We start from the raw sequence: 27,148 nt of genomic DNA on the forward strand, positions 1-27,148 counted from the left end.
TGAAAGCAAACTCTTCCACTTCTCCGCGCAGACGTTTTTCAGGTAAAGAAGCAAGAACTGCTGTCATTAGTCTTGCTTCATGCAGAAATACTATGGCATGCTATTTGGGGGGTATTTAAATTTATTTAAAATAAAATGGTTACAGCGTGCAACCCAACATTGCCAATGGTATAGTAATATTGTATTGGTAGAGAAGCCTTATCATGTTATAGGAAGTAAATCCACGTGGGGTGGGTCACCAGCACATAAAACTGCACAGAATCCTCCACGCTGCAAAAAAAGATAACTTGTTTTGTTTTGTTTTTATTTAACTAAGAAGGAGCCTTCATGGCAGGCCTGCAACAACCCCACAGCCGTGGGTACCAAACAGGCTCCAAGGCAGCTCCCGTGAGACCCGTCCCGTGCAGCCGGGGTGGCACACGTGAAGATTTAGGCTGCAGTCTCCATCAGCCGAAGCTTGGCAGGCTGCATCCCAGAGATGCTGCTGTAGAAAAGCAGCCTCCAGCTGACTCATGGCTCCAGCCCTTGTGTGGCCTCTGCGCTGGGATGAATATTGAGCCTTTTGGCCAAGAACAGAATTTTAAAAAGCAGCAAAAGAGAGAAAATATTCAGTGAGAGCTCGTGGGAGCCGTTAAACCCAGGCTCTTCCACAAAGGATCAGAAATTAACATTCGAGACAGGGAAGGAAGCACAGTAGGATTTATTTTTACAGCCCAGCACGCTTGTAAACTGCATGGCGGTACGTGGAAGAAGTGAAGGGATCCATATTACTAGCATATGGAGCACAGGCAAAGACGGCTTCTTGAGAGCAGTTTGACAATTAATTGGCTGCTTTCTGCTCAAAATATTTGTGACAGTAGCAAGTCAGAGATGCCACAAAGATGACAAATTCTTTGAAGTCCACTTGGGAGTCACCGTTTTCATCCAGGTTCTTGAAGACTTTATCAATGGCGTCCTTGTCCTTCCCTGACTGCAAAAGAAAAGGAGCAGGTTTAGGTGAGAGGTGGCACAAACCCTAATGCAGCATCGTAACTACCTGTACCCCCAAAGCAAGGGTCCTGGTTGGGGTCCAGGCCCTCACCGAGGCATGCAGGGGGGCACCCAGGGAGCAAGAGGCTGATGCCAGCTCAGGTACATTGTACCTTTCTGTGGGGGTGTGATGGAGGTGTAACAGCTCCTGCACGCAGCCTTGCCGTAGGCCTGCCTGGAGTGTCAGGTTATCATATTTTCTGCTAGTGAGGCCTTTTTTTTTAATTCTCTCTGATTGTTTCGTGCATCATATCTCTGGGTATAAAGCCATGATTTCCTTTGCACCGTGTTTGGCTGAGATCACTGCTCAGCGCCCAGCATGGGACGAAGGTCACATCCCCGGGGAGCCGTGCCTCTGCCTGCCCATCTCAGCCAGAGCTGCACGTCTCCTCCTCCAGCTGCCTGAAAAGCACATCATTCCCGCAGGAATTCGGGCCGCTGCTGGGATCAGGCCCATGCACGTGGGGAACAGGCAGAGGTTGGGGGGCTCTGGGTGATGGCGGGGGCAAGCGTGAATCCCGGCATCCTCATGGCACGGGCGCACACCTGCATCTTCCCACCCTCTCCGCAGCAGGAACGACCACATCGCACCTCTGAAAGTGTATGCTCCCGTGTTTATTACACCTGAGAGCTGTGGTCACCAGCACGGACAGGCACCTTTTCTACATTTAAAACAACATTTATGGTGGCTAAGCTGTGTAATGCAAAGCCTGGAGGATGTTACCCGGCTGAACTAAATGCCACGCATTCCCCATCCGCTCCCGTGGAATGGCTGGGCTGGAGCTCGGGCGGTTTGCAGTTCTGCAAAATGCTGCGTTCCTGGGGCAAATGTCAGATTTAAGCTTCATTAAGCACCGCCACCCCAGCAAAGATGCAAAGGGCCTCAAAAGTGCTTCGAGTGCTCCCTCTGGCCTTGGTGCCCGGCACAAGCTGCTCACAGGAGCTGGCGCCCTGGAAGGCACCTCCTGAAGCAACCCTGATGCTGAGCTTGAGCCATGGCAGCAAAAAATATCAGGAAAATCTTTTTCTTTCTAAATTGCCATAATTCTGGCGGGTTGACTCAAGTCCATCTCAAGGCTGATGTTAAGTGAGGCACCATCCAAGTAAAAAGAGATTTCTTTTTTTTTTTTCCCCTAATCTTTCCAAAATAAATAAAAAAGAAAGGTTATTTTCCTAAAGTAGCTTACAGGAGGGCTTTTCGGCTTGAGTCCCGGCACTGATTAACTACGGTGATTTTAGAAAACGCAATTTTATAAATAAACAAGGGATGGCAGTAGAGATCTATCTAATGTAGGAAACAACTGCGTGCATTTTGTTGAAGCTAAACAAAACACAAATCCGCTATTATACTAGGAAGAAATTATATAAACTTTTGGAATATTTACAGGAATTTTAAATAATGACAACCTTAACTGAAATCTGATGGCACCTCTTGATCATGGTCTAATCAACTAAATTTCTCATTCTGTAATTTCGCGTTTCACTTTAAATATATGCCCTTTTAAAATCACTAAAAATTGAACCAGTTCCGTAGATCTGACTGATGAATGTGTCTGGAAGGTTTTATTTCTTTGCAAATTACAATCAGTTTTAGTTTTATAAGCGAATATTTTAAGTTTAGTGAAAGATATGAACCTCTGAAGTACTTTGAAATGTGGGAATTATTTTTTTTGTGAACTCTGAGTCCAGTCCTTCAGTGCTGTGGTATGGATTTATTGCTGCCTCCGATGGATTCCAGACCTTTCCAGGTACTTGTGAGCTGTGTCAGGTATAACCAATTCTAAGACCAGAAATATATATGAATATTTAAAAGACTCTGTTTCCCAGAACATTCTTGCAACTAAAAAAAAATATTGATATGTCCATAAACAGCAGGTAAAAGTTTCTTTTCTGAAGCCAAACTTATTTTCTTGCCTTTTTTTTTTTTTTTTTTGTAGTCTGCAACACAAGACATTGTTGGTTTAAATTTATTGTAAGTACTGGCATAAAATGTTATTTTGTGGTTTGCTTTTTTTTTCTAGAAGAGGTAAAATGGGGAGAAAAATGGAGACTAGAATATAAAAGGACATTCAGTTAATTATCTCCCTGGAAAATACCGTTTTTTCCATCAGTTTCAGAAAATAAGTAGAACCAGTAAAAGAAACTATGGGGGCCTAGAAAAGGTGGTGCCTGGCCAGTAATCACAGAGAGGAACGACCTTTGAGCATCGCCCCATTTGGTAGTTGTCTAGCGCAGCAGCTCCCCAAGTTTTTTTAGACCAAATGTCAAGTTTCTGGGGGATTTCCACGCCCCGTTGGAATTGCCGTTTTGTTGTTGGTTTTGTTTTCTTTTTATGTGTAAGTGTTACAGGTAACGTAGAGCTCCATGACCAGGAACAGGATGGTTCCTATGACGCTGTTGGGTCACAACCACTGATCTCTCTTCCAGAGTTTTTTTCAGAGACATTTTCATCTATCCTCCCAGAGCCATCCAGGTTCTGATTCTGAATATCGCATCTGTGTTTCGTTTGTGAGTCAGAAATCCAGCAGGCCTGGATTTCATAGGGTGATTTCATATAGCTTGCATGGAAAGATACTAAATTGTATCAAGTACCCTGGCTGCAGTGCCCTGAAGTAGTTGTTAAAAAACTGAATTAAGCTGGAGACAAAAAGTGGTAGCCACATTTGGAACATGTGGTTCTAGGCTTTTGCAATTAAGACTAATAACTGTAGGGACAGATAAACATTACTCTTGTGTGGAAAGAACAAGACATTTAAAAGTGTTTTCTGGATTTTTAGTGAAGGGAAGCAAATAAAAAACAATTGAAAATTAAAAGCATTTTGTCTCCCAGGCAGCTAGAGCTTTTTGCTATAACATATTAAGGATTTTGAATACCTACTAAGAGAAATTATTTTTATATATATATATATAAAATATATATATATAAACACCCTACTTAAATGCACATGATGATTACATACAAATCTATGTTGTCAAATACTTTTTCAAGTCTTTCTTTTACTATTAAAGACAAATGCAAAACAGTTTGCTCTGAGTTCATCTGTTGTTCTTGTTTATGCAGCATTTTGCTGAGCATGCTGAGTATGTAGTAGAAATACCTAGAGAAAGTAAGTGTATAAATATTTAGAGAGATTCCCCATCTGCAATCAAGATCTTCGATTGCTGACAACATAAGTACCTTCACAGCAGTTGTGACGTGAGATGAGCTTATAAATCCAGGGATAAACAGAAGAAGTAGGTGAGTTCTGAAGATGAAACCCAGTCTATTTCAAAGCCATTGCCCTGATAACTCCAGTGATGACTTTAGTAAACAGGGAATGGCCCTGAGCATTAGAATCAGTTTTACACAGTATGCGCAAAGACTTTTTTTGGGAAATTTTTTCTACAAACCATTGCATGTTTCTGGGTGTAATTTCCCCTGTAATGTACTAAAAGCTATGTCTGCAGGCAGCCCCTCCACCCGCTATATAGAAATGATGCCGTGCTGTTCTCTTACCGAGAGGAAGTTTGGGAGCTCTTTTTCCAGGAGGGTCTTCAGTTCTGCTTTGGTGAGGGTTTGCCTGTTGCCATCCATCTTTGCGTACTTGTCAAAGACCGCAATGGTCATTCCCATTGCAGTTTCCAGCTGAGACATGTTGCTGCTAGAGTCTGGCTTTCTTCTGAACAGGAACAGCCTCAGGGCTCTCTCGGAGGATGGAGACTGCTCTTATTCTGGGGTTCTTTATGCAACTGTCCCATCCAATCAACGGTGGCACACCAGAGGGATGGTCATCCCTTAGCAAACATCCATATCTAAGCACTGTTTGGAGCACACACCTCTGTGCTAACAGCTATTCAAGATTCTGGCTTTATCACCCTGGTGTGGCTGGTACAACCAGTTGCTCACCAGTAGAAACCAGCCTCTCCTTCAAGATACACAGTGTGACTAACAAACGAAAATCAGATTTTGATATTGTTTGCTCGAGAATCAGATTTGTTCCTTCAGATAACCCCATCTGAGCAGAGGGTCAATAGCCCAGTTTCACCAGAGTATATGCTATATATGCTCAGGAGGAAGGGGAGCATCTCACTTCTTCACTACCATAGTTAGGGGCTCTGTGAGGTGCTGGCTGTGCTCAGCCAAGACTCTCCTCTCTGCCATGCAGAGGACCTTGTTGCAGACCTGATGGCTCACCAGCACACCCTGGGAGTGAGATTCACTGGATCAAAAGTAGAGGTCTGTGATGCAGATAGCTAACTTGGTTCCCCTGGCCTTGCACTCGGGCCAGAGTAGATGTCTGAAACGGATCTGCTGAATCAACATCTCTCCAGGACCAGTAAAGGGAACTTTGCAGAGGTGCTCCACAAAGAACTTGCTCAGAGGGGGATATTTGAAGGAGTAAATCTGATACTTCAGCAAACAGCCAGTATCAAAATCCATCTGCAGTGAAATAACTTGTTATTGACATTATGCAGCATCAGACCTTGCAATAAAATGGACTGTGCTAAAAAAAAAGATCACTTTGAAGTCCTGTGGTCCTCTGTGACTTATGGTGAGCTTTGTGATTAGCTTGAAAACTGTGGTCCCCTGTCATTAAAACGCCAAACACTGGACCCATGTTTACATACAACAGAGCTGTTTGAGGGTCTGCGCTGGGAGCTGAGCAGTACATGGACAGTGTTAGCTCAGTTGGTGGAAGCTGATCAGCGATAGCTACACTAAGTTTTGAACAAGTTAAATTTTCTGGCCAAGCAGCAAGGTAACTCGGCCCCCGTCAAACTCCAGGTGGCTATGCTAGTCCTGGCGGAGCTTATTTCAGGTGAGTTACACCTACACTAGAGTCTGCAGATTGGACACAATCTGAGCAAATTATCTGGGGGAACCTATCAAAACTAGGGCATCATGCATGAATAATGCTGATGGATCCAAGGGTGCAGTGTTCTCTGTAGAAGACCCTGACTATGGATTCCACACATTAAATCCAAGTTTGGATGTCTTTGGACATAGAATCATAGAATGGTTCAGGTTGGAAGGGACCTTAAAGACCATCTAGTCCCAACCCCGCTGCCATGGGCAGGGACACCTCCCACTAGACCAGGCTGCTCAAAGCCCCATCCAGCCTGGCCTTGAACACTTCCAGGGATGGGGCATCCACAACTTCTCTGGGCAACCTGTTCCAGTGTCTCACCACCCTTACAGTAAAGAATTTCTTCCTGATATCTAATCTAAATCTCCCCTCTTTCAGTTTAAAACTGTTACCCTTCATCCTATCGCTCCACTCCCTGATAAAGAGTCCCTCCCCATCTTTCCTGTAGGCCCCTTTGAGGTACTGGAAGGCTGCTATAAGGTCTCCCCAGAAAACATGCTTGACGACAATTTTCCACTCATGTTATGCTATAGAGAAATTAGCAAAAAATGGGTTTTAATTGAGAAAAAAATTTAAAATTAAATTCCTTTCTCACAGATGTCTATAGCCACCTATTCCCCAGGCAAAATCTGTCCTGTAACATCTATAACAACTCAGAGCAAGACTACACACCACAAGTACAGGAAATCTAGTACCTTTCTGAAACAAAAGACCCATGATTTTCCATCTTACATTCTCCAACAAGGGATTTTGCATTTCCTAGAAAATCAGGGACACATCTCAGGCTGTAAGCTTTATTCAAACAGTTCATCAGAACTATTTGTTCCTGTGACTTCAGCCTCATGACATAATTGCAACTGACTTGCATTCAGTTTTAAGCAAGGTTTGAAGTTTTTACATTAAAGTGCATGTTGAAACCTGTAGGGTTCCTTCAGAACAAGGAACACGAAGAGGGCAAATAACTGGCCCTTGTTAGCTATGAATATCATCTGGTGTTTCCATACAAACGCAGCGGCAGTCGCTGGTGTGTCAAGTACCACGACCTTTTCTTTGTCCTTTTCCGTAACATGAATATTATATATGGCCATTAAAGAAAAAGAAATTCCTCCCTCTAAAGGAAAACTTAACAAAATAAAATATCTACTTCACGCATTCTTATGACTCTGAATCATGAACATCGGTGTTAGTTACACAGAAAGAGGAACAAAAGTGCAGTTACACAGAAAGAGGAACAAAAGTGCCCTGAAAAGGCAGAGGGGAAGACTATCAGCTTCAGTCAACAGGATATGTCAGTATGTCCACACCTTTGACACATAACCTGGCAGAAAAGGTGTCCTCATTCTTGACCCATTTTCCTTTGCAAAAAAAAAATTTTGAGAAGATGGCTCCAAAAGTGCTAAAACTGAAAATAAACCGGAGGGCTTGAATTTCTACAAGGTGAAAGGTCACCATAGTAGCACTGTCTGCTTGGCTTTTTTTTTTTTTTTAAACTGTCATATTTGTATTCATGCATGTGCACACATCAGTACTGCTCAGACTTTTCAAATCACGCTTGCTGTATTGTTTAAATATTTTCTTACAATTTGTTTTTCGTTAAAAATAGCAGTTCTGTGCACAAGGCACAAGACTGTTACAACTGTTTGCGAAACCAAAGCAGAGTACAAATAGGAGGCTCACGCAGGAAAGCAAGCAGTGTTTTGATGCCAACCCATCTGGTCAGCTCTCCAGTGAGATAAGCCATTATCTGTGGGCTTGTTTAAATTTTATATTATTATTTTAATGTAAACAATATTCACTATTTGCTTCTTTCAGGTTTCTTTCTTTGAAGAATAGTATGAGCAACAGCTTGGATGAGTATTTATTGAGGGTTTACACAGAATTAGGTTTTGTTGTTCCTAACTTGGGCCAAAAGTTTAAATTATTTATGTGATACAAACATTGACTGTCACACACATAATTTTCAAACCCCATTCAGATGTACTCAAATTTTGTGGCATTTGGCCAGATGTTCAGGCTTACGTGAGATTTGTGTGACCTTGTGCTGATTTTCTCTTAGAGAAGAAATTTTATCCTATGCTCTTTGCAGCAGCGTCCATTTTGGAGAAGTCTGAATAAATACATTTATCAGCTCTACTCTAAAGAGCCATTTGCGTCACAGCCAGATGAATAACTGAAATGTTAAACTTCTATTAGAGCTTATCATCCCTTAAAGCTTATTCCAAAAGGTGCAGGAAGTTACGTGAGAAGGACCTTTTGACATTTTCCACAAATCTGTTACGTATCTGAATAGAAGCAGCAGGGGAGGAAGAAAACACAACCTGAAATGATGAATTCACTGTTTTTCTTAAGTTGTATCTTGGCAGAAGCATGAAAAGCACTTTTTTTCTCTTAGCAAGAGGATAACATGTGAACCATAAACAAGCATTGCATGTTCCACACTGAGACAAAATTATCAAAAACCTCAAATTTTCCAGTGTCCTGGATTCTTTGTTGAACTTAAGAGTATCAACACACTTTATTTACTAAAGAGCAAGGTTTTCCTTTGCACTGCTTCTGAAAACTTGCTCTAAGTCTGGTTAATAGTTTTTAAAGGTCATTTCATTTCCGGAATGCGTGGTAAATTTATTTACGTCTAGTGATTAAATGATGCAATTACTACGTTGTTTTGCAAAACACAGTTAGAAAGATTAGACTAAACAGGCACTGATGAGGCGTAGACGGAAGAGGAGCTCATGTAAGCACAGTGTGATGTTCTGTGACACTGTATAGGTTCTGTAAATTCTATACATATAGGTTTTCATTATTTGATTATCGTTTACTTCTCAAAATATCCTTAAAATGTATTTCACAGATGCAATTAATAAGCTCACTTACTGTTTAAGTGAAGTTTAAAGGCAGGTAAAATGGGGAAGGCCGAGGTCAACTAACTGGCTGTGTGACTTTCTGAGTTGAGAGCTGGGGTGATAACACTGTCGTCTGGCAAAGCTGCACCATGGGAAACATACTTTCATCCTTGTGTATTGACTCTACTCAAACACATTTATTAGTGCACTAGGCATAGCCATATTAGACTGCAAAACCAATGAATATATTACAGCCAATAAATTAATATTTGCAGTGTAAATACTTCTGCCTAGTTTTCAATCCTTGATTGAATACTTTCCTGGATGCTGATCTTTACTGGGTTTTTTATACTTCAGTTTTAAGGTTCATGATATTAAGGCTTCCAAGACTACTCTTGTTTTTTATTGTAATGACAGAAAGAGAGGTCACACCCTAAGGCAACTGAATATTGTCCACTCAAGTGCTTTAGTCATGATTTGTAAGTACCATGATTCCTCAGCTGGTCTCACGCAGGCAGTCCAGTTGTCATTTGCTCTACCTTAATGCTTGTAAAACCCTGCTCAAACAGAGGGCCACCATGCTGAGCTGTGGTCGCCATTGTAAAAAGTTGTTCTATGGCATGGTCAGAAAGAATAGACAAAGACGACAAAGAAAAAAACGACAAAGACAAAAAGAAAAAGAAAGAAAAGAACAAAAGAAAAGAAAAGAAAAATAAATGAGCTGTGAGAGGGTAAGATTGTTTTGTAAACGTTTAAACAGACTGAGTGAACCTTTTAAAGGAAGTTCCTATTTATTAGAGAGAGATAAAGACACAAAAGAATGACTGAGTCAATTCCAAGAAAGCTTTCAAAAGACTTTCACATTCAAAGAATATTTTGGCCACGTTAAGTTCTCATGAACTAAACAATACTATTTCCTTTATATTGTACAAAAACATTTTCTCCAAGGGAAGGAATCCCAAAGAGAAAGTGTCCTCCTGTTGAGCATCTGTGCGGGCAACACATCAAGAAAAACCTTTTGCATCCAACATAATTTTTTTTTTTTCATTTTAAAATACTAATTGATGCATACGTTGAAGAAATGAGAAGGGCTGACCTGCTATCACAGAACTGTGTGTGAAGTGAGGTGACACCCGTATACACTGTGAGGAAGATTTCCAAGGCAATTTGATGAAGTGGAAGTTCCCCAGGCACACACATTTCACAGAGCTGGCTCCTTCTGGTTTCCAGAAAGCAACGATGGGGCATAGCGCAACTGATAAGAAGACGTAGGCATTTTTCAGTAGGCAAACACTGACACCATTCTGTTGTTGTTAACAGGGCAGCAAATGAGCATGCCAGGCTCCGAAACACCCCCCACAGGTGGGGTGGGAAATGTGAACCAGAGGGTGCTTTTGTAACAGACGATTTGACTTTAGGTTTTGCTTATCAGAAAGCGAGAAGACCTTCAGTAAACAGGGAAATAAAAACCAGACCTGTATAGGACCGGGAGAGTCCTTGACTTGGAGGGGGGGTTCCAACCATGAACAGACTCTTACCTAAACCCATAGGATGCTTCGGTGTGTTGAAGAAACGTGGTCATGGATATAAACACAGGTCTTGCATTATTTTGCCCCCAAATTATCTTTTAAATCTGTTTAAATCCATCTAGATGGACTACATGCTATTTAATAGAGTAGCCATTTGCGTGACGATTACTGGTTACAGTGTCTTGGAAATGGCCTGTGTCTGTCTGAGGTTCTCACACTCAGTACCCGGGCCCAACGCTCACACAACTTTGCTACCACACTGCTACCACACAGTTGTTATTCTTTCTACACAGAGGCAATCGGCTCATATTTTCCCCGCAGAGCTTAAATGAAATGGTAGCTACTCTTTCCATTTCCTTTCTTGCTCGATAGCAGTCCCTGTTTAGATTAGACCTAGAGTCTTTAGGTTAAGCTTAGACTGTATTTAAAAAGAAACTTCAAAGGACGAATTGTATTTGATATGGTACAGCTGCTGATCTGAGAAAGGAGAGTTATTCTATCCGAGCAAACCCACCCAGCCCACTGATATTTTTGGAGTGTCTGTCACCTTTAACACCTGACCTTTTTCTGCTGTCTCCATTAGAGATGTTTATCTTGGTTTTCCTCTTTACAGAATGAAAAAGCTATAAAGTAAAAAAGGGAGCAATACCTATTACTTGCTGTCATGGTTTATTTCCATGGCAGTTTCAGAAGCCCCAACTGTGAACTGCAACCCTGTTATACCTGGCAACGTACAGATACAGCACTCCTGGCTCGTGGAACCGACCATTCAGCTTTAGGACAAGACAGGCCCATCAGCAGGTAACAGAACATAGAGCATTTCAGAGCAGATGGACGTGACAGACCCAATTCCTTGTTATTATTTTGAACCCTTACGTTGTTCGGTTATATCTCTAACCTCTGTCTGTCTTTAGTCTGCTGATAATGTGAAACACTCCCTCTCTACCTTATCCTTTTTATACTCCTCGACCTCTGTGGAGTTGAATACTTCCTGAGACACAGTTATGAAGTAAATTTGATAAGAGCAGCTCTGGCTGTGTAAGATGTTGCTGCGTCCTGCCAACTGGCTTTGGTCTGGAAAAAGGACAAGGAATTAATTGTTGTCACATCCTATTGGCTGATAAAATCCACCAGTGCCCAGCACCAGACCACAGCAACCTAGCCAGAGCCTTGTCATTAGAATATAGTAGTTCATCAAAATCCTTCCTCCCATCTCAGTATTTAATATAATGTAGAAAATGAGAAATATTATCACCTGCGCTTTTTTTTTTTGGTCAGAGAAATTGGTTAGTGCTCTTTTGATATGTGCATTCGTTTGTCAGTTGTATTCAGAGTTTCCTGTTTACAAAACACTGAGACAAGACCCCTTATTAAAAGAAATAATAAAAAAACTCCCAACCTTTACAGCTGTCCTCATTGTAACTACTCAAGGCAAACATGATGGCAAAAATAAATTCTGAACATCTTATAGATTTACTCTCTGTTTGTTTTTTTCCTGCTGTTATTTATAGAGGATGTGGCAGTATATCTTGATTTGGAGTCTGATGGTGAAATAGATGCAGCACACAAAATTGCATTTGGGTTTGAAAGCCCAGTTTATCATAGCAGAATAAAACCAACATACCATCCTCTTTAGCTTAGTGGAAAAAATGGATCCTGTGGATCCCAAGACACACTTCACTTTCCCTTCGGGTGGTATTTTTCCTTAAATTTAGGATCTACTTGAAGATTGCAGTCTTTAATAGAGAAGCGGCTAAAAACATTTTAGCTCAGACAAAGTATTGATTTCAACTTTTGTTTCCCAAGCAATGCTAGGAACTAGGCAAGAATTACAATTCAAACGATCCCCTTTCTGTTTGCGTAGATCAGACTTTCTCTGTAGATGTAGCCTGTCTACAGAGTTGCGCCTGTCTAATGGAGGAGCATTTTTAAACTGCGAGTGTTCTTAACTAGTTGAATGAAGGCATCCTTAAGGTGATTTAAGCCTGGGCCGTAGATGTTGAGTTTTTGAGAATAGTGGCAGTTTTACAGTGGTTTTGATGTCAACAGTACAGAGAAACCGCTTTAGATAAAATCAGCGTTTCAAATGAAGTTTAGTCAACCAAGTAAACGTCATTGCTGTTCTGACAGCACTGTTATCAGGCACAAGAACATTAGCTGTAGCATCACACACAAACATGACTATTTTGCCAATACGTTGGTTGGGTGCCTCATCATCCTGCCTACTACTGAGGATCCTTGGTGTAACGGAGCCCGGAATACCTGCTCCATACGCTTCTTCCACAAGCACTATGAGACGAAAGAACACCAACCCAGGGCTTGGGGAAAAAAGTGTGGTTCAATTCAGACTGAAATAATTTGTACCCAGTTGCTAAGATGAGCTGCCTAAATGCTAGGTAGATTAATTAAACTGCAACTCCCTGGATGATTGTGCAATGGAGCAGGAAGAGAGAGAGTTTAGGGCTATACTCTCAAGTTGACTAGCTCTCCAACCCAGGGTCATGCGCGTAACAGAAACAGAGAGGGAGCCTCCATTTGTAGGACTATGACTAAACCAAGTACATTGATGAGACAGTAAAAGCACAGCAGAACGCATACTGGGCTTGTGCCAGTCTTGCTCTTAAATTAGCGTGTTTTAGCGTGTGCTTAACGCAGCACTTTGAACTGCAAATTAAACCAGAATGGAACCATCACTTTGCAGCAGCCTGTTCAAGAGGGAATAACCACCAAAACTGGCTAAAAGCAAAGGCCCAGGATTCTCTTCAAGTTCTGTTATTAGGCAGATGGGCTTCATTATATACTGAACAGTGAAAACAGACAGTTAAAATTGAGATCATACTGGACGCTAGAATATGTCCTGAGGTTAAGTACAGAGTTCTTTTTTGTTTTAAAGCTACCAAAATAACCATGAAGAATAAAAAGCAGAAGTCCGCCTGCCCTGGAAAATCCTCATCAGGCTTCGTTGCTTCCCAAATGGTACAGAAGCAGAGATGATATACATGATGCATAGGTGTCAAACTCTTGTTGAGCTCTGAAAATACTCTGCTGGCTCATAGCTGCTGTCAGACATAGATAAAAATAGGTCATGATAAATTGAGTGTAGTCTTCAACTGCCAGATGTTGGAAATTGCCATGTTAGCATACAAAATATGAGCAGCTGTTAATATGTCAGCATTCTTGACTGGTAGGAACCACATTTAATCAACAATTTATTAATAGTGTTGCAATGAAAATATGATTTGGAGACTATTAAACTGTGGCTTGGTGGCAATCTCTTCATTTAGTGGTTTTCCTTTAACAATTCCCTGAATACTCAACATCTCCGCATTGTGCTTAAGTAGAGAAGTAACCAGTAATATATGGAAATACCAAAATTTACTGCACTCACTTATAGCGCTGGTGCGTAACTGAGAGCTTCCTCGATCAGGGACCTGGGCTGAAGGTCATCACCCTTTTTACTGATTTTGGCTTTCTTGTGCAAAGGACAAAGTTACATGGTTTGTGGAAATCCAGTCTCATTTGTGATCCTCAAAGGAATATGACACATGACAGTGTTTCACCATGCAGTAAAGGAAACAAATCTGTAACAATGAGTTTCAGGACAAAAAAAACCTGACTGAACTTCAAAAGGAAGAAAAGAAAATCCTCTTGCATTATTCAATTTATACATAAACATCATGACATGTACTATAAACAAATAGTTTCTCTTGTACAGGGCATATTCACAGTGCAGTGATTACAGCGTATTTCAGATAGCAGTATATTCACTGCAGAGGGGCATTCAGGGCAGGTTACAGAACAGCCCAGGAAAGAGGATCCTCACCAAGCAGTGACCACAGCTGAGCTACAGTAATTTCAGAGGTAGCTTTGTGAACTGCAGTCGCTATAGCATAGACAGAGCGAGAGCACAAGCCATGCTGCAAGGCCTCAAAGATACCTTTACAGAATATTGAGTAGCAAGGCAGTCACACATTTAGACTACCAAAAAACTGTTTTTAAGGGCTCCAGGAAAGCTAGTCTGCGTCTATCGCGCTGCCCAAAATCCTCTTGAGCAGTGAAGTAGTTTCTCCCTGCTTTGCTGGCAAGATGATCTAACCTCCAGCTAAGCTCTGAAAAACTTTAACAGAAGACGAAATAACCCTGGTACATAAATACATTCACGTTTCAGATATCTGCTCTTACTATTCGGCAGTCCTTGGACAACTGCCCTTAGCTTTGCTGTCAATACTCTTCAGCTCTGTTCAGACCCTGGAAGCCAGGTTTTACTTACATTTTCGGTTTTGATTTTTCTTCAGTGATTTTTTTTTTTAAAGTTTTAGAGATGGCAAAAGTGGAACAAGTGTTTACATGCCCATCTCCTCCAAGCACCCCTCCTCTACCAGTTAGACAATAATTATACATAATAATTATACATATAGCTTCATTTAAACCCAGTGTTTCATTGTGAATAGGAGACTACCTTCTCTGGAAGAGATTTCCTAGCGTGTGAATGAATTAACACTAACAGTCCCTTTCTACAGGGACTTTCTGGCACATCACTCTGGCTATGATGTGGTCAGCACTGATGATCGGTTCAGAGATGACACTCCATCCTATATGCAGTGTTGCCTATTTGGTCAAATGATTACCACCATGTACATTTTTTCTCTACCTTCTGCTATTTATACATGGGCTGGCTGGAGAAATGCTTTTGTTGGAGAACATTATTCAGTCCAGAAGATTTTTCAAAGTATGATAATACATCCTTTATTATTTCTGGACACAGGGGGAAGAGCTGAAGACAGTGTTCTAGAATGACAAACCCTCCCAATTCAGACTCTTTACAGTGTTTTGTTAGTGACAAAAAATTGAAAGACTGCTTGGAACCAACCTTTTTTCTTGTATATTGTCCCACTGATGTGCTTCTGACAGGAAACTCACGTAATCCATCCTTCAGCAGCAAATTATCATATTGTTTTCCGTTTCATAGTTATTTAGCCATATTTTGTTTATGACATTGTCCTTTTAGTTCTAAATGTCAAAGTAGGTGGTGGATGCTTGTCTCCCTCTTGTTCTAGACTTTTTCAGCTGCCCTAGTTTGTGGGATTTGCTCATATGCTGCATTGGATACAATAGTCGCAGTGGATTTGTCATCTTTTCCTCTTGATTCATTCAGAAAAGAATCGAGTGATTCATAAAGTGTAGACACAGCCTTAAAAAGCAATGAAAACTCCAGTCAAAATAACTTTTACCCATAAAGTCTGTTTAAAATGAACTTTTACCCAAGACACAGCACCTAGCCCAGCCCAAAAGAACAGAGAGAAACACAGGCCCCGGAGTTACAGTTTCAGAGGGAGTGTCTCAATACTAACATTGAAAGGCAAAGTCTTCCTATGTTTGGATTCAAATCTCTTAGTTAATTAGGTACCAGGCACAGAGTACTTATTTAGAATACCAAAGATGTCAAGTTCCGGTGTAAACCAGTTTCTATGAAATCTGAAACGGCAAAGCTTTTTTACCCCCTTAATCCTTTAACTCCAATATTTCCAAAAAAGCTTTATCACTCTGTTCCTTCCGGATGGATACTCTGATGCAGTGAACTAGCAAACTGCTGCAGTATTCAGATGTTATTCTGGACTGCAAAAATCATCCTGCTTTCATTTTCTAAGACCATGGAGGATTCCGGTAAGTCCTTCAGCAAAACCTGTGAATTAAAGATCTGCCTGAAACGTGCACAAAGACGCGTGCTCACAGACAGATCAAATCAAATTCTCAAGCTGACATGGCATAAACCAGGAAAAAGGTGGAAGTCATGCAGCTTTTTGTCTTCACACCAATACTTTACAATGGGGCTTTACTATTTTTGTTTTAATGAAGAATGTTCAGAACAGAGAGAGGTACCTGCTGGCTGACTGTCAAACAGGAGGCATGGTAGGTACGGCCAACTAATCTGGATCATGCTTCTATGCATTTTTGCACAACCAGAGCCCCTCAGGAGCATGCTTTTTGTGTGGTTCCATGAGCTGAAAGTTTGCATTAATGCTGCAGCCATGCTTAGATTTGGGTTGAAACCTGCAGAACTTAGCACTGAAAAAAATTATCAACTGCTCCAAGAATTCCCTCCTCAAGGGCCAAATTCCCCTGCAGCTGGCAGAACTGTCTGGGAAACACTCCCTGAGCTTCTCAACTCAGGAAATATGGGATGAATCTCCAGAGAGAGAGAGACAAGTGCTATATAGTAAAATCATGACTAGAGTGCCCAGCTTTGCCATGGGGATGTTCACTCTCAGGTTAAGCTAACTTAGATACTTGGAGGTATGTGTTGCCACCTGACCTAATTGTTCAGCCCTGTTATGACATTTGATACAGGTGAGAACAAAATCATAGAATCATAGAATACCAGGTTGGAAGGGACCTCAAGGATCATCTGGTCCAACCTTTCTTGGCAAAAGCATGAAAGAAATCCATGCCTGGATTCAAGTTCTGTGATACAAGACTGCCTTCGCAACCCCAAGAATTGGAAAAAACCATGACATAGATTGGAGACTGTAAATAGCCTTGCAGAGGCGTACAGAACCTTCAACGTTTGCTGTTCTAGAAATGGTGCCCAAACATACCCAGAATGTACAGTTTAAAATAAAAAAAGGGGTTTTTTTATGCTTTCCAAGCTTAAAAAAAGTGTAAGCAATGTAAAAATACTACTGCAAACATTCTAGAGACTTACTTCTGCACACACATAAAAAAAAATTAAATTAAATCACTCGTGTTCTGCAACACAATTGAAAGGCAATGAGTGCAGCTCCAGAGACACCATAATATTTGCACATGACTACTGGCTTAATTCGTTTGAAATATAATATAGTGTCCGTGCACATCATGTGTACGGGTTTTAATAATCTACCGGATCTCTTGAATGATTTATAAGATCCAATTATGCTTTAACATTTAAAATGATACCACTATGAAATCACACTTTCTGCTTTCACTAAAATAGCTAAAAGGGCTGTTACATGAAAGAAAACAGTGAACTTGACAGGTCACTCTGGCTAACAGCTGCTAAATTATAAAGCAGCAACAAAAGACCTTTTGTAATTGTAAAAGCAAGTCTCTTTGCTTCAGTGAGATTCTACGTATTATGGGGAATGAATTTTCCCAGCTATAAATTTTCTTTTTTTTAGAATGATGACTATTGCACAATAAAAGATAGATATTACTGGTTTACTACCTGCATCCTGGTATTCTCTCTCACCATGATTTCAGTACCAATATGACCAAATCAAGACTGAAGCCAGGTTCTCTAACAGGAGAATTCAGGAATCTGTAAGCTCAATAACTGCAGTGGCGACTGTGGGCTTTAGCATTTTACGTCACCTCTGTGTGGCTTGTCCAACAAGCCTGTCCAGCTGATTGTAAGGGAATTTGTGCCTGCGTATGCAAGAGTTAAATTAGGACTTCTTTCTCTTGCCTGCTTTATGTTTTAATGTAATTAAAAGATGAATAACTGCTTGGAAAAAAGAGCTTGCCTGAAATCTGCTGCCTGCTCTCAGCAAGTTTTGCCTGCTCTAATGGCCCTGCGAGCTGAAGCTGGTCCACGCCCCTTGAGCTTGATATACAATTATATGTAAAGGGACTTTATTGCCATTTTTTACTACTTCTACACTTCATCCATTCAGTCTCTATATTGACAGTCTCCATTTTTTGCTGTCTTCTTCTCCAGGCAATTTTAAACATAACAACAGAATCCAATACTTTCCTATTACATAAATATATGTTTTTTTTATTATTTCTGAGCGTTGTCTCTTGCAAGAAAATTTTTTTTTGTAAAACCTTTTTCATGTGTAGTAAGATGCCATCTTAGGAACAGTAACTTGTTGTGTCCGTTCTCTTCAGCGCACTCCCCAGTGCCTCATTTTGAAAGCCATTCTCTCATAGCGAGAGTCTTTTTATAAACCACTTACCCATTCAACAGAATTACATGATGAGTTTTCCTCAGCTGCTTCTTTGGTGGGTTCATTTCTCCCATGAAGCTCTACGATTTTGAGCATCTGCTCCTCCTGACGCCTTTCTGCCGGCACAGGAAGTTGTGCAGAACCTCAGAAAAGAAACAAGTTACAGTCACTGCTCGCTTACTGTCCATTTCCAGAGTCACACTGGTACTCTACCAGAGCTCTATAAAGCTCTGAAATGAAGAGTGCAGAGCCCTTGTATGGCTAGTTTTGATGACAGGTGCTGGAGTGGTATTCCGTTTGTAGACAAAATCAACTGCCTTCAGATTTCTGAACACCCCTTATGCGATGGAGACCTGGTCAATAGGGTTTGTGCCATGAAAACTGATCAAGAGAACTATCAGCTCACTCTTAAGTAGACACCTACAACAGGTCGGTTCATACGGTTATCTGTGTCAATTCCAGTGACCGAAATAGGAGTTTAGGGACTTTGCTTGTCTAAATCCTCTCCCCCTGCTTTTTTAATCTGCAAGTTGAATTGCATCTCAAGTCATAGATATTCCACCTATATCCCTGTCAGCTCACAAGCTGAGTAAGCCTCACATTGCAACCATAAGACTCATGCTACAGTTACTTAAGAGGCTGCCTTAGGTTATATGTCACTGATCTGTACCCACTGCCTGCAGATGCCCTACATTTACACTTGTCCTGTACCCTTCCCAGTCATTGTTTCTTCTTGTGACTTATTCCATCTTTCACTTCATGATTTTGCAAAACCCCAAAATTAATAATTAGTTAAAAAAATTCACAGCTTAAAAAACATAGCTCAGAATGTAGTCCCCAAGGCTGGGTCTTTCAGATGTCACTTCACTACCAGGAGTAAGACGATGCAAAGCTAAGTTCTGGCTCCTCACATTTTCAATCTGCTATGAGAGCAGAACTGTTATCCTTCAATACCCTAGCCAGGTCAAGGTCTTCACTCTAAGTCATCGCTCTTCCTGGAAAGATAAATAATGGAGGCAAGCGGCTGCAAGAACACTCGCTTGAACTGTAAGCACTGCCTCTGATCCCCCCTCTTGCAGCTTGAGGTGTCCCTAGCAGATCAGGACCAGGTGAGCAAAAGTTATACACTGAAATTCCTCTTAGTGATGCCTTTTAAGTGCACCTGTCCAGCAATCTTAAAACAAACACCTAACTTAGAGAGTATGTGTTAATGGAAATATGTCACTCACCAGAATGTTTTGAGCACTGTTTCTTTCTGTAGCAAAGATACAAGCTTCCCACTGCCACTAGGAAAGGAATGACTGCCCATATTGCCAAATCTCTCTTTTTCAATGAGTGAGCTTCTGCAATTATATATTTTAAATAAAGTTATTTACTATTCAAAGATACAATAGAAGAATAACACCATAGCAAAAAAAATTAAAATTAAAAATCAAAAGTGACTTCAGGAGTGAATCAGTCCATCCCCCTGCCCAAGCGCAAGGTCATCCATACTTTACCATCCCTGAGGGATGCCTGCCTGATGAGCAGTAACATCAATCCCTCCTATAGTTCCTGCAGTTTGACAATTTTTTCCCCCCGGTGTCTAATGTGAGTCTTTTCTGCTTGTATTTTAAAGCTATTACTACTTGATCAAGTAAGAGATCAGATCACCTAACTCATTTTCGGAGCTTAAATTATTTTAGCTCTTTAGCAGCCTTTTACATTCATTTCCCACCATTTTGAACACCATTCATTCTCTGCCACTGATGTTTTCTAAATCTTTGATAGTTTTTGTGCTTCCCTTCGGACTACCAGTTGGCCAATACTATAAAACAGTTTCCAAAACTGGACTGTGCTGCATGAACAGAAAGATTACGTCCCATGACTTGACCAGTCGATATACAAGTGATGTTTGATAATGTCAAAGGTCTAGTCAGAGTTAGTCCCCTCGTCTTTCTCTACAGTTGAGAGGCAGAAAGAGAGAGGTAGAGATCAGCATCTTCGAGAAGTGATGCATAGTTTCCTGAGACAGTTGTGTAACAGAAGTGAGATAAATGCTTTTTCTAGGTATGTCACATTCTTTCCATAATTTAAGGTGAAACATAACTCACTTCTATTACTGACAAATTTAATTGTGTTTGAGTACTCATTGTATTAATGTTTTTCCATGCTTAATTCAGAATTGGGGCTTTAAATTGCTCCCCTGTAAAGGTTAGCATACGACTATAATAAAATAAGGAGACACAGACTATATCAAACATTTTGTGACAACAACTTTATGGACACAAATCCTTATAGATGTAGAGCCCATACTGCTCTACCTTTCATATTGATTTATCTCCCATTTTTTATTAAGAACTTGTAACAAAAAGATAAAATGGGTAGTAAAGGGTCCGTATTACTGAACAGAGTAACCATGTGGTTGTTCCAGCCACTCCTCACCATGAGGCAGATTCATTTACTGTCTCACACCTAGCCTACCAAATCCCTTCTGAGGAGGAACTGTGTTTGGGTCATCTTTGAAATACACAGCCGATGCACAGCTATTTTGGTAGACCTTAACTAATAATTCCTATTAGCAAACCCTTACAGAAGAAAACACACTACACTGGGGGTATTAAGGCAGAGAGTTTAAGTCAATTGTCATTAAGAGCCGTTCAGATCCTCTCTGTGTTTGTCTCATTCATCCCGAGATTCACAGCATTGAGGGAGGGATGTGGGAGAGGAAGGAAATGTATAAAATAGTTCGAACTGAAGAATCTTTGTGACGACAAGTTAAATGGCATGCATAGGTTCTTGCTAGCTTACCTTTCTCTTCAACAATCAGCGTCGTCCCATTTCCAAATACTTTCTTACAGAAAGGTATTTCAATAATTATCTCACAGTAGTAAAATCCAGCATCATTTACACTGGCAGATTTTATCACTAGCACATCCTCGCATTCAAAGGTGCCGTTGGATACATAGCAAAGTTTTGATGATACAGTTTTGGTGATGTTCTCTCTATTAACAAGATACCAGCTTACTCTATACCGTAAACATGCAGATTTGTCCCAAACACAGCTGATTTCGGCGTACTCTCCAACTGACAGATGTATTTTCGTTGGTGTTTGGGTGACTGTTACATTATTGGGACCTGTAGCTAGTGGAGAAATACACATAGATTTGAAAGTTAAAGCAGCAAAGAGATGACATAACAGCTGTAATGTCTACACAGTATGTAAAATAATGTTAATACTGTAAAATCATTATGAGATAAATTTTTAAGATTAGTTACTACCAACTTCTCCCTTGAACAATGGCAATTATTCTCTGGCTAAAGGAAACTTTTAATTTGGTCTGTTGAAGCCCTCCATCATTGTTTGTGTGCAATAAATGAAGATTTTTTTGTGTGTGTACTCGCCGATATACTTATTTTTTCTTTTAAACAATAAGCTTTTATAATAGAGGTTGAATCTGAAGCATATTAAACACTTTATCTGACAGATAAAGAATGACCGAAAGGAGTCATTCAGAATGATTCATCAGTGGATAGACTCACCAAGATGAAAGAAAACTCCTCCACTACAATTTTTGTCACCATGTAGGAGTTCTTGTCCTGCACTGCTTCTAATTACTGTCAAATGTACAGCATTTTTGATGTGGGTTCTTTAATTTTGTTTAAACTTCTTTCATTAAATTTTTACTGACAAATATTATAGCAACAAATTCACCTCCTCCTTAGTTTAATAAACAAAGTATACAATGTGCCATGCAGACCACAGTTGTCTCATCAGGTCTGTTGCCTGGCTTTTAGCTAAGGCTGACTCGGACAGTATCAGAGGAAATCAAACATTTTACTCCTTCGTGCTTTGAATCTCTTTATCACTCGCTGTCCACACGCAAAGCGATCTACATGACCTATTGTGCAATACTGTACAAAATATTTTCTTCTGAAGTGAAACGACTGTGTGGGTATTGGATAACTATTTTGTTTTTATTCTAATGACATTGATGCTTATCACAAAAGTGCTAATACTATAAAAATCTATCCTCGTGACTGCTGAGACCATTAGTTTCATATGCTATGTGAAGAATTAGAATTTCCTTTTTCCTAGCACTTATAATATTAAAGTGAAGAGCTACTCATAATGAGAGTAAACTGCATTATTTTCTTCCAAATTTTATCCTGTTTGTAACTCAGGCACATTTCACACCAACATATAAGTAACGGGACGATTTCGCCTCTGTCTGGTCCTAAAATGGCATCTGATAAGTTTTATCAGAATTACGCAAATAAACTTTTTTTACATTTCTCTCTTACGACTTTACTGTCTTTCTGAAAAATATCATTGAAAAAATTCTTTTGCCCTTGCTTAATCTGTCTCTTTAGTTCCATATTTTAATTTATACTGAACACCTTCAGTATTATCCACTGCAATTTGTATTGAATAAGAAACACGAAACCTTGTCTGCTTTGTATTTCAGTACCTACGTGATCTAGAACAAAACCTCCTTAACATTTTAAAATTCTACATTCAGCGTTTTTCACAATAACCATTCAAGCCTGAAGGTCTAAGAAAAACAGTGCTTGCATTAACCTAACATCATTTTGGGTGTTGAAGTGTACGATTTGTTCCTCTACGCTTTTTCTACAACAATCTCTTTGTGAAAATGCTTTTTGACTCCCCACACATTTTAATTTTGACTTCAGCATTATGAAAATACAGTTAACATTCTCCTTGTCTCACACACAAGTCTATTTGAGGTGGGTATAGTCTGAGAAGTTTTTTTAAATCCAGCTCAAGAATTACAGGTGACTATAAACAAAAAAAGCAAATAAAGAGCACTTACCTAAGGAGCCAAAGCACATTGTTAAAAGAAGTTTCAGTGAAATGATGATCATCACGCAGGACTATTAGCACTTGCATCAGGGTGTCTTTGTCGAAGATCAGCAAAACAACAAATGAAAGCATGTCAGATTCGTAACTTAACTTCCTCTTCCCTTGTGTGGTGAGGATGATAGAAACCTAAATGCAACCCAAATTTTCCCCATGCTCTTTGAAATTGCCATCATAGATGTGTCTCATTTAGGGCCCAGCTATCCTGCCTGAAATCAGAACATTTCTTCTTTAAATTTTAAATTGTGTCCTAACCTTTCGACACTAGATTAGCCTTTCTTCTGATATGACATGAAAAACTGCTTTTGCATCCGTACAGTGGTCTCAGGTTAACGTTTGCCATTGCACTTCCGCAATCCTTCATTTAAAGGCATTTTATGAAGATGAGACTTCTTTAGCTACTGTCTTCATGCTTCTCAGCAGCCTCTTCCAGACAATCTGATGAATCTTATCCAAAGACAAAACCACAATGATTGTACATAGGTTACGTTGATGCCAAATATTACTCCTATCTTTCCTTATCACACTTTTCATTGTCATCTTGCTGAAATCTTGCCTAAATTCTTCCCTCCTATGAAGAGTACTTTCCTACTTTTGCCTTAACGGTAGGGTAGCTCCATGGGCAGGAGCCATGGAGGAAGGCTAAGTTTGAAGACCACACTCGCGGTGGCCCCAACATTCCACAACATCAGCGGGAAACAATCCAGGACACTATGCCGTGTATACAATGCATCTCACTATTACCTCTATGGGTGCAGTTGCATTAATGCAATACCAGTGTCATGTATATTAACTAAGGCTTGTTTCAGGAAGATTATAAGCATGGGTTAAATAAAATGAACTACAGTTGCGTCATAAAGTTAAGGGCCATGTTGAAACTCATTTGCCTTCAACTACTAAAAAAAATTCTACAAATATAGATAACTGAATGCTGTTTAATGTTCTCCAGTACTGATTTTTGTCTCCAATTACATTGCCTGGCCAGAGAACTGGAAGACAAAACATCGCTTCTGTTTTCTCAACTTATCCAGTCTTATTCCCTGGACAGATGTTTCAAATGGAAAAGTACCAGGCCAGACAAAATTGTCCCACAAATGTGTTCAGTTGGATAACATCAAAATTGCAATGACAGAAGTTAAAAAAAAAAAATCAGAAAAATCATGCTGAGAATATGAATCAGTTAAATTAAGAACTTGATAAGAACCTGCCAACTACATAATTTCCTAGAACTAACATGAGGTTTTAGCAGCACGGCCCAGTTCTGCAGGAGAGCTGAACTGCAATTTGTAATGAAGATACAGCCACATTTAAAGCCAAAAGCACTGTTCCTTTCCGTTTGTCAGCAACAAAAGCACGATGCATGAGCTCACCTGCTTCTCAGTACTTACAGAAGTAGTTTCCAGTGTTGTTTATATTGCCAAGTAAAATAAAAATGAGATAATAGCAAATATAAATGACAAAAAGAGTGAATTCTAGGACTTTGCTGTAGGCTATCTCCATTTCTGAGGGCACACAGCTGATTTAGTTATCACTTTTTAGAGCTAGTGAGGACATAACAAATACCTTTACATTCAAATGAATGAAAGGATAGATTAAAGCAAGTAATTTATACTTAAGGATATTATTTAATTATATTAAATCATTCTGTTAGCATTGACATTCATGTTACCTTTGGTACTACTGATCAAAGATATGGAATAAATGAAGTATGCATGTGTAAATTCAAGGGAAAAAAATAGTTTCGCTTGTATTTAAATACCTACATTTGTGCATTTATCATTGAGTTCTGCAGCTGGCAGCTCCAGCATGCAGAACATTGTGGCTAGAGACTGGGTAAAGCTTTTTCAATAGTGCTGATAGCAGCTTATATTTACTCTGAAAGATGCTTTGGTTCTAATCCAAAGCATCTACTGTCAGAGATGAAATGAACTAGCACACAGAAAAAGGGGTTAGGAAAAAGGTTTATTTTTAGCTCAGGTTACTTCATTGTACCATTTTACAACACAAGCCCACAAACGCTCATCACAGTACTACTGAGTGGGTGGAAAAATATGGTGACAAATTTTCTTAAGCTAAATGGGCTTCCAGGATAACTGCATCACACAAAATGACTATGTGGGTCAGGAAAGCATCTACAACAGAAAGATCCTTTTAAGTAAGTCTTCTTTTCTTTCTTCAACTTAATCTTAGTTAACCTTGGAAACTGCAAGGATGAATTTGGACTCTGTAGATGCGGAACTTTACTCACCTGTGTGCTGGAGATGATTGCGGAACAGCTGCTCAGCGCAGAGGCACTCTGTTCTTGGAGAGGCAATGATAGTTATAGCAAGTCTCTTCTGGATGCTTTGCGCAAATCCATCTACCCGAAACTTTTCTCTATGGTGTTCAAAGACAGCAGTGGAGGCATACTGAAAAATGCATTTGAAACTTTTAAACAAAGAGGACCCAAAACACTTCCCTCCTCCTTACCCATATGTCAGGCTTGTCTGAAAGCTTGTAACACAAGTATTTACGAGACAGCAGCATTTTTGAGGTGTCACAGTCAGCTGGGAAAGTTTATTAATCTGCAGCAGCATTGAGGAGAGTATGTGTGAAACTCAAGGTAGTCAACTGAGTTTGCAATTCTGCTGCATTGGAATAAGAAGATGGAGCAAAACCCATTTACATTTATTTGCTATGAAAACTTAAGCCGAAGTTTTCATACTTGAGAAAGTATGAAAGTACTGAAGTACTAAAGTACTAAGTCAAAGACACGTTATCAGATTAAAGTTTTAATTCACATTTACCTTTTCACAATCTTCTTCAAATCATAACAAACACTTTAGAAAGTTGCAGGTGTGCTAAAATAAAGTTCTGGTGAAAATGGAAATTTTACTTTTGTTGTGACGAACTCATGAATTGTCCCCTCTTCTGACTCAAACACAAGATGAAAAGCATGCTATCACTTGGGCTTTTTATCCACTACCTAACTTCAACATAACGGACCTCATAACTTCTCATGACAGTCAGTGGTGTTCTGTGTGCTCTGTATGATACATACACATGATTAATTTGGTCCAGCTATGACCCAAACAAAACCACCAAGACATTAATTTGATATTGACTCTAGGACTCTTCCTACCACAATCATTTATTAGCACAGAAAAAACACACCTAATTTATTTTCCAACTGTGAATAATAAATTACGTCTCAGTAGGAAAAACAGCTTCATAGCACAAATGGACTGTCAAAACACATACGCAAATTGTAGATGCCACAATTAATTCTGAAATTATTTTTAAGAGTGCAAGTGATTCTTTCACCTGATTTAGTGATTAAAGTGATCTGCAAAGACTTCCTTTCAAAAGAGCAGCCACATAATTCTTACACAATAGAAAAAAAATGATCAGGGTACTGGGTTCAATGCATCCATCTGCAGAGTTTTTCAAACAAGGTAAATGCTAGCATGAAAGAGGACCTATTCTCTTTAGCATTAATTTAGGTTTGCACCTGGCTTAATGTAAAATAAAGGTTATGAATTAACTTTTCCTAGAAAGCAAAATAACAAACAAAAAAATTACTTCTCTTGTGAGAGCAAATAACTAATGCTCTGGAGCCCCAAACATAAGAAGGACATGGACCTGTTGGAACGAGTCCAGCAGAGGACCATGAAGATGATCAGGGGGTTGGAGCACCTCTGCTGTGAGGACAGGTGAGAGAATTGGGGCTGTTCAGCCTGGAGAAGAGAAGGCTCCAGGGAGACCTTACAGCGGCCTTCCAGTACCTCAAGGGGGCCTACAGGAAGGATGGGGAGGGACTCTTTATCAGGGAGTGTAATGATAGGATGAGGGGTAACGGTTTCAAACTGAAGGAGGGTAGATTTAGATTCGATACTAGGAAGAAATTCTTTCCTGTGAGGGTGGTGAGGCACTGGAACAGGTCGCCCAGGGAAGCTGTGGGTGCCCCATCCCTGGAAGTGTTCAAGGCCAGGCTGGATGGGGCTTTGAGCAGCCTGGTCTAGCGGGAGGTGTCCCTGCCCAGGGCAGGTGGGTTGGAACTGGATGATCTTTAAGGTCCCTTCCAACCCAAACCATTCTATGATTCTGTGATATCTATATTTCAGCAACGTGG

At 40.1% G+C, this 27,148-nt stretch overlaps 2 protein-coding genes across 6 annotated transcripts; both read right to left on the minus strand.

The window, feature by feature from the left end:
* Positions 1-699: 699 nt before the first annotated feature.
* On the minus strand, positions 700-6,091 carry S100P (S100 calcium binding protein P). The gene is made up of 2 exons (XM_074587533.1): positions 4,526-6,091; positions 700-970 (listed from the first exon to the last, which is right to left on the minus strand). Exons 1-2 carry the CDS (start codon positions 4,661-4,663, stop codon positions 821-823), a joined length of 288 nt encoding a protein of 95 aa, XP_074443634.1. The 5' UTR covers positions 4,664-6,091; the 3' UTR covers positions 700-820.
* On the minus strand, positions 4,786-27,104 carry LOC141743424 (uncharacterized). 5 transcript variants are annotated; one of them, XR_012587044.1, is made up of 8 exons: positions 25,286-27,104; positions 22,991-23,075; positions 20,967-21,299; positions 19,406-19,519; positions 18,186-18,319; positions 15,119-15,439; positions 9,816-9,974; positions 4,786-4,828 (listed from the first exon to the last, which is right to left on the minus strand). XR_012587044.1 is itself a non-coding variant. In XM_074587530.1 (6 exons), the coding sequence occupies exons 2-6, from the start codon at positions 23,040-23,042 to the stop codon at positions 15,302-15,304; spliced, it is 771 nt and encodes a 256-aa protein (XP_074443631.1). In that variant the 5' UTR covers positions 23,043-23,075; positions 25,286-27,104; the 3' UTR covers positions 14,266-15,301. The 5 variants fall into 5 exon arrangements, 2 of the variants coding, with proteins under 2 accessions (XP_074443631.1, XP_074443632.1); XR_012587043.1 differs by lacking the exon at positions 4,786-4,828 and having other exon boundaries at positions 8,512-9,974; XR_012587045.1 differs by lacking the exons at positions 4,786-4,828; positions 25,286-27,104 and having other exon boundaries at positions 8,512-9,974; positions 22,991-23,171.
* Positions 27,105-27,148: the final 44 nt, after the last annotated feature.

Source organism: Larus michahellis, chromosome 5 (assembly GCF_964199755.1).
Source record: "Larus michahellis chromosome 5, bLarMic1.1, whole genome shotgun sequence".
NCBI classification, from domain to species: Eukaryota; Metazoa; Chordata; class Aves; order Charadriiformes; family Laridae; genus Larus; species Larus michahellis.